General features: G+C 39.9%; 1 protein-coding gene across 1 annotated transcript; it reads left to right on the top strand.

Annotated features, from left to right (window-relative positions):
• Positions 1-285: 285 nt before the first annotated feature.
• Positions 286-2,105, top strand: LOC138891869 (uncharacterized). Its single transcript, XM_070175551.1, has 3 exons — positions 286-581; positions 1,185-1,357; positions 1,780-2,105. The coding sequence occupies exons 1-3, from the start codon at positions 286-288 to the stop codon at positions 2,103-2,105; spliced, it is 795 nt and encodes a 264-aa protein (XP_070031652.1).
• The last annotated feature ends 6,115 nt before the right edge of the window (positions 2,106-8,220 follow it).

Genomic DNA, 8,220 nt, shown 5'->3' on the forward strand with positions numbered 1-8,220 from the left:
CCATTCTATTCTTATTCTCTCGCAGATGGTGAGAACACGTAATACATTTACCGATGGACAGGGACCAGGGGTACAGGTCGAAGCCGAGGTCGCGCTAGAGACCGAGGCAGAGGCAGAGGTAGGGCTCAGTCTAGAGCTCAAGCAGCAGCACATGTTGTAGAACCTCAGGTGGATCTTCAGGAGGAGGTTCCAGTTCAAACTGTACCAGTTGGACCAGTTTAGGTCCCGGAAGGATTCATAGCTACTCCAGTACTTCAGGATGTTCTAGTCCGCTTGGTGAGTCTTATGGAGGGCGTGGCCAAGAATGGTACATTTCCAGTGGCACCAGCAGTCTCACAGGCTTGGGGAGGAGCACAAACTCCCACTACTCCCGCTCCAGAGCAGATAACTCCCCAGTATCAGGCTCCAGCAGCCCCACCAGTTGGGGTAGTTCAGCCAATTGTTGTGGCACAGGCTGGTGATAGGACCACCACGTCTTCTGAGACCTTATTAAGACTGGATAGTTTACTAAGCTCTTTCCAGTTCAATTCAGTGGTACACCTTCTGAGGATCCACATGATTATCTTGACTGCTGCCATGAGGTATTGCAGAACATGGGTATAGTTAAGACCAGTGGGGTCGATTTTCCTGTATTTCATATGATGGATTCCGCCAAGAGGTGGTGGATAGATTATACGTTGACCAGACCAGTTGGATCGCCTACATTGACCTGGGATCAGTTGTCATGGCTATTTCTAGAGAAGTTCCTCCTTATCACATTGAGAGAGGATTACCGCAGGCAATTTGAGAGTCTACAGCAGGGCAGTATAACTGTTACCCAGTACGAGACCCGTTTTGTGAATTTGGCCCGTCATGCTCTCCTTTTACTACCTAGTGAGGGAGAGTGAGTGACGAGGTTTATTAAGGGGCTCACTCACCCTATTAGGCTTCAGATGGCCAAGGATACCAGAAGTGAGATTTTCTTTCAGGCGGCTACTAATGTTGCGAGGAGGATCGAGATGGTTCTTGCATGAGAGAGAGGGAAGGGGTCTGATAAGAGGTCTCGTCAGTTCGGTGGGTTCAGTGGTGCCTCGTCTGGAGACAGGGGTAATTTTGGTAGGGTTCATCCTCCCAGGACGTTTTATTTAGTGCTCTAGGCATCCTACGGTGTACCACCAGCTCCTATTAATTCACCTCCGATCCAGAGTTTTCAAGGTTGTTACTCAGGTTGACAGGGACAGTTTCAGGGTCAGTAGTCACAACAGTCGAGGTCCTGTTATACTTGTGGTGATCGAGGCACCAGGCAGCTCACAACAGCAGGGTTCTCATGCCATGGTTCCGCCACCGGTTGCTTCACCGCCCACCCAGCCAGCTAGAGGTAAGGGTCAGGCAGCTAGGGGTGGAGGTCAGGCCGTTAGAGGTGGAAGTCAGGCAGTTAGAGGTGGAGGCCAGACAGTTAGAGCCGTCCCAATGATGCGGTTCAGAGTGGTGGGGCCCAGCCCCGATTTTCTGCTTTTCTAGCTAGGCTTGAGGCTGAGTCATCCGATTTAGTTATCACAGATATTGTTCCAGTTTGCCATAGAGATGCTTTAGTTCTATTTGATCTAGGATCTACTTATTCTTATGTGTCCTCCTATTTTACTTCATATCTGGTTGTGCCTCGTGATTCTCTGAGTGCTTCTGTATATGTGTCCATACCGGTGGGAGATTCTATTGTGGTAGATCATGTCTTTCGCTTGTGTGTGGTTACTATTGGGAGTCTTGAGACTAGTGTGGATCTTCTATTACTTGACATGGTAGATTTTGATGTCATCTTGGATATAGATTGGTTGTCACCTTATCATACTATATTGGATTGTCACGCCAAAACGATGACCTTAACCATGCTGGGGTTACCTCGACCAGAGTGGAAAAGGACTCTTGGTCATTCTATGGATTCAGTTCCAGTTGTCTGTGAATTTTCAGATGTATTTCCTGCAGATCTGATGGGGATGCCACCCGACAGAGATATTGATTTCTGTATTGATTTAGCTCTGGGCACTCAGCCCATTTCTATCCCACCATACCGTAAGGCACAGTCGGAGTTGAAAGAATTGAAGGAGCTGTTACAAGACTTGCTTGATTAGGGATTCATTAGACCCAGTGTCTCGCCCTCGGGTGCACCAGTACTATTTGTAAAGAATAAATATGGATCTATGCGGATATGGGGTGTGGAGAGGGTAGTGTGTACGTAGACCTTACCCCTACCTTGTGAGGATAGAGAGGTTGTTACCAATATATGACAAACTTAAAGGATAAAAAGAGAGTTTATACAATGATTTTTGGGATAAAATAGTATTGAAAATATTTGTCATAAATCAGCTACGGGTAAAATAGAATGTACAAAGGTAAAAGTTTTTATCATTGAACCAGATGGACATTTGAGTTTGGACCGGGCCTATTTGAGAGTTGAAATAATTGCTGGACAAGGCCTTTCATATAGCTTTATAAAGGGGGATAAGAATCAAGCACTGACTTGGTCTCCTAGGGGAAGAAAAAACGCAGACAACTTTCTTAAGTTTCTGCTTGCATTGCAACGAAATAGTTGCTTATCTTTTCTCATGTTGATGGACGTTTTAAATTTTTTTCCGGTAGCTATGAGGCGATTAGTTTCTACGGTGCTCCAGACAAATCAAGGGTTCAATAATTTCCATTAATTTCTTTCAAGGTATCTGAATATTCACTTATATTATTTTATTACTCACTGGTATATGGGTATGAATATTTAAGGTTTTAAGATAAGGTATTAGCACCTAATGATGATATTAAGCTACATATTGAATTTATTGTCAAAAGATCTGAGATTAGACATTAAAAATTTAAGCGATTGAACCTTTTACCTAAATATGAGAAACAAAGATTTGACCATAAATTGACATCGCTAATTAATATTTTGTATAGATTGAGACTATCGAAAGCCGTTGTGTGGTGCTTTGTATATCGCAAGGTTGAAGAACGTATCGTTCGAGGTAAGTAACAGTTCTAAATTTGGTCATGAGGGTATGAAACCTCGGATTATGTGTTATGTGATTGGTTTTGAGGAAACGCACATGCTAGGTGACATGCGTGTGGGCATGCACCGTAAGAATTGTGACTTGGTCAATTCCATGGATCTGTGTCGTTGAATAAATTATTGTTACCCGTATATTTTTTCACGTATTAGGAAAATTGAACTATAAATCATATTTAAACCATGTGTTGACACTGTTGGGACCCACATAAGTCGTGTACATATTGAATTATCTGTTAAATTACTATTTTGTACTCAGTCACGATTTTAGTTGCATATTACATCTCAGTCTCTCTTGTCCATTACTGATGCATCATATCACTATTGTTGGTGTGCTTATCATGATTTTTGAGAGCCCGAGATAATAGAGAGGATGATGACTGAGTGAGGCCGAGGGTCTAATTGTGAGGATATTTAAGGGATCGGGTTGCACGCCGCATTATGTTTTATTGATTTATGCCATGATTGGCTTGTTATAGAGCGTGGGTTGAAGGAGCCCCTCTGTAGTCTGTACACACCCCAGTGAGTGCATGTACCTACTGAGTGTGAGTGCCGAGTGATTGTGTGGAATGAGTGACTATGAGATTGGAGTAAATGGGAGGACTGAGTGACTGTTACTCTGGGAGGATGCATTGATTGCATTATTTCTGCATTTTAGCTGTCATATATCATTGTTTTGGAAAACTTTAAAAGATATTATTTCTGTTTCAATTAAAATTTGATATGAAATTGTTATGGAGTTTTAAATGTCGAACTTGAAAGCATGCCTACCTTTTCACATGGGAATGTACTTTATTTGAACATAGCTGTGAATCTCGTCACTACTTTCATTTATTTATTTATTTATTATTGTTACTTACTAAGTTGGTTGTACTCATACTACATCCTGCACTTTGTGTGTAGATTCAGGTGATCCCGGATATAGTGGGTGTTGATTCTTTCGCACAGTTAATTTTTCGGAGATTCAGCAGTAGCTGCCTTATTTCGCATACCTTATCTCTCCTTTCCTATCTCCTTATTGACTGTATTTGGCCCCAGACTATTTTAGACCGTGTTTTCCAAACTTGTAACGTATAGATGCTCATGTACTCAGTGACACCGGATTTTGGAAATATATATATTTTTATCCAGTATTTGTGGGACTTTCTCTTAAACTTAATTATGATATTTTCTATATTTAAAAGATATTGTGGGTTATTGATGTTTTTGGCTTGCCTAGTATTGAGATAGGCGCCATCATGACGGGTACGATTTCGGGTCGTGACAAGTTGGTATCAGAGCCCAGGATTACATAGGTCTCACGAGTCATGAGCAGGTTTAGTAGAGTCTTGCGGATCGGTACGGAGACGTCTGTACTTATCTTCGAGAGGCTGCTGAACCCTTAGGAAAATTTCACTTTCTTGTATTCTATCGTGTGGAATTGATTCAGCTTGAAACATAACTCTTTGAATTCCTTCCACGCATTCATGTGCATATGTGAGCGCTCAGTATCAGCTGTGCATCGTTGGCTTCTGATTCCATGAACGAGGTTCGAGATGTGTATTATATTTTTTTTGGTGATGGACCAGTCTAGAGGACTTGAGGCCAGGTTTAGACTGCAGCTTATACTCGGTAGTTTCAGTTGAGCGGTTAAATGGCTATATGATAAGTATGATGTGATTGCGGGATGTGTTAAGATGGTTTGAATCTTGATTTGACGTATAGTCTCGAGTATGAATATGTTGAGGGATCTTTCACGTTGTTAAATTGTGGGACAAATTAAATCTCATATCGTGTTGATGAGTTCAAACTCAGAAATATTAAGTGATTCCATAGTAATTGTGGTTGCGAAAGGGTATAGCAAGATGCCAATTTGAGGCTAAGCAGGTGGGTTATCTCATGCGGAGTAATCTACATATGTGTCTTCCTTATAATGTTGAGTGGAGGGTTTCTTTTCTCCCAACGGGGAATATGTATTGAGATTTGGGTTTGGTTTAGTTGAGAAAGTTGACTTGACCATCACGGGGATGAAGGCGAGCTTCGTATGTGATTTGAGGTATTTTATGGTTTGTGTTACCTGAGTTTGTGAAGAATTTTCGTGGAATTGGTTGCAGGAGTATGGAAATAGTAGAGTATGGGTATGGTGAGTTATCAGATGTTTTGTTATATGGCGGCCTTGAGCCAAGTGGGGGAGTCTGCTATCTACGATTTGATTGCATGATTATGTGCGGTATTGATTTTGGTCCGAGGCATACTTGTTGATTAGTTATGACTTGTAGAGGTTGATATCGGGGATGACTCGAGTAAGAAAATTTCTTGAATGCGGGTTACATTGCACTTTATAAAAATATGAAAAAAAAAAACATGAAATGATTAAATTGTTATTTTGAAGGATGTAGTGCGCATGAAGTATGAATTTGATTGGTGGTATTAAGGTAGAGTTACTTCTTTAGGGGCTGTTGTGCTAATGAAGCTTGTGTCTTTCGCCCCGTTTGGATGGTGCAATTTAGATTTGAGCATAGTGGGTGACTTTCGAAAGGGTTCTAATGGATTCAAAATGTATATGTATCAATTGAAAAAAATAATAAAATTTTTATATTGCTAGAATCGGTTATTTACACTGGATGGTGCCGGGACTTGCGAAAATTCTGTATGACTATAGATTCTATATTTAAGTGCAAGAAAGTTAAAAAGGAACAATTTTAAGTCCACATAAGGTCTTTTCAGTGTGGGGGTCTCGGTTATGGTACTTGTGTGGTACTTAAGAAGAATATAGTGGCTTATGGGCCTTATGGAGATATGGTCTTATGTGTAGGAGTGTATTGCAGCATGTGGAAATTTTATTTCTTTGATAATTTATCTGATTTCATTACTTTTTTTCCTCTACGATAAAAATTACTTGAGTAGCGTATTTGAGGAATTGTGTACATGCGCCTACGGTTATCCTCTTCACAAAATTTGAGGAGTTGGTTGTAAATATTAGGTTGTGGTGGTGCTAGCTGAACTTGCGAAACGATTCCCTTCTTTGAGAGATTTTCCATTTTTGGGTGCACAGATTGAACAATATTTGGCTTGAGATATATTGGTGTGGTGTATATGTGGAATAGTTGCGTTTGATAATATAAGGTCATCGGACCTAGAATATGTACTATCGGGTTTAATAAATTTCCTAATGTATTTTCAGAGGAGTTATCGAGTGTACCACTTATTGAGAAGATATACTTGATTAATATATTTCTAGAAACTTAGTCTATTTTTATTTTATGCTATAGAGCGGTTCTGTGGGGTCAAAGGAACTAAAAGGAAAAGTTGCAAGATTTCGGGGTTAAGAGGTGACTGGGCCAAATATATCACTTTTGAGGTGTTTAAATTCCGTGAAAAAACGGTAAATCTGTATATGCATTTATCGATAATTGATAGATGACTTAGAGTGCCATGAATAACAAGTATTTTTCCCCCCACTTAGATGACTTGTACTCTCAATTTTATGGTATTATCTTATATTCAGAAATAGAGTTGTGATTGGGACACCATAAGTGGAAGATAAGGAGATAGATATTCGGAATACATGTTCTAAGGTTTGTTATGCTAAGTGTGCACATCTAGTAACAGCTTTTAGATAATTGAAGGCATTTGTAGTCGTCGTGGACTAGATCAACCGAGTGTTCAAACTTTTTCTTAGCATTCTTGTGATTATATTCATCAATGACATATGGAAAATAATAATAATTGTAGTTGATAGAAGCATTTGCAGTGGTTGGAGAAGGTTATAGGAATATTGACATAATACTAACTAAATATTGGATATATTAAGTGTGAAGCTTGATTTTTATACTGTGGTTTTTTGAGCCTTGCGATGTATAATACAAAGGTGAGATATGGATGGTCTTTTGAGCCTTGCGATGTATGGTACAAAGGGTGAGATATGGATGGTATTATTTCTACTAAGCCTTTAGCATGTGGGATATTACAGTCGTTCTTATTGAGCGGGCAATGTCTGCCGCTGTAAGAGTACTAACTTTATTGAGGATTTGTGATTAGCTTTCAGTGTAAAGGCCTACTAGAGTCGAATGTGTGTACATCTGTGGTGATTTAAGGAGAAAAGTACTTGACAAGTTAAATCATTCATGAACTGTAGTACCTCGAGATCCAAAAATATGTTGTCACGATCCAAAATCTCAACATGTCGTGATGACGCCTATCTCGATACTAGACAAGCCGATAATTTCAATAAACTACCATTTCTCTTAAGTTTGAAAATATAATATTTAAATACAATACAAAATCTCACAAATACTTATCTGAACACTCCCTAAAATCTGGTGTCATTGAATACATGGGCATCTAATATGAATTCAAGTCTGGAAAATACGGTTTATAATAGTCTATGACCAAATATAATAAACAAGGAGATAGGGAAAAAGAGACAAGGTCTGCGAAACACAGCAACAACCTCTGAATCTCCGAAAAATCAACTGTGCGAGAAAATCAACACCCGCTATGTTCAGAAGTACCTGGATCTGCACACGAAGTGCAGGGTGTAGTATGAGTACAACCAACTCAGCAAGTAACAATAATAAATAAGGAATTAAAGATAGTGACGAGCTACACAGTTATAGTTCATTTTCAGTAATTTCAATAGAGAATAGAGTCTAAGTCAAATCAATTTATACAGTTCAAGTTCATGTAATCCGAATATAAAGTCTTTCAGAGAATTTCAAAACAATGACAAATAGCAACTAAGCGCAATAACAAATGAAAAACAAGTACAGCCTCTTAGGGAAACAGTCACTCCACTAGTCATAACAACTCAACCACTCGGCTCTCAGCTCTCAGCACTCACACTCAATGGGTACCCGCGCTCACTGAGGGTGTACAAACTCCCGAGGGACTCCTACAGCCTAAGCCCCATAAGCTGCACGGGAACTCATGTGCTATAATATCCTGCACGGACAACTCACGTGCCATAATATCCTTACCTCACCAACAATCCCTCAGCCTTACTCAGTTCTCAACCTCTCTAGTCTCTCGGGCTCTCAAAAATCATAAAGACCAGCCCAAACAAAGATAACATAGTGTAACAACAAATATCAAGAAAGACTGAGGTATAAGACGCAAAACAAATCATGACTGAGTACAAGACAACAATTAGCAAATATTTCAACAAGTACGCGACCTCTGCGGGTCCCAACAGTACTATAACATAGCCTAAG

Source organism: Nicotiana tomentosiformis, chromosome 5, assembly GCF_000390325.3.
Source record: "Nicotiana tomentosiformis chromosome 5, ASM39032v3, whole genome shotgun sequence".
NCBI lineage: Eukaryota > Viridiplantae > Streptophyta > Magnoliopsida > Solanales > Solanaceae > Nicotiana > Nicotiana tomentosiformis.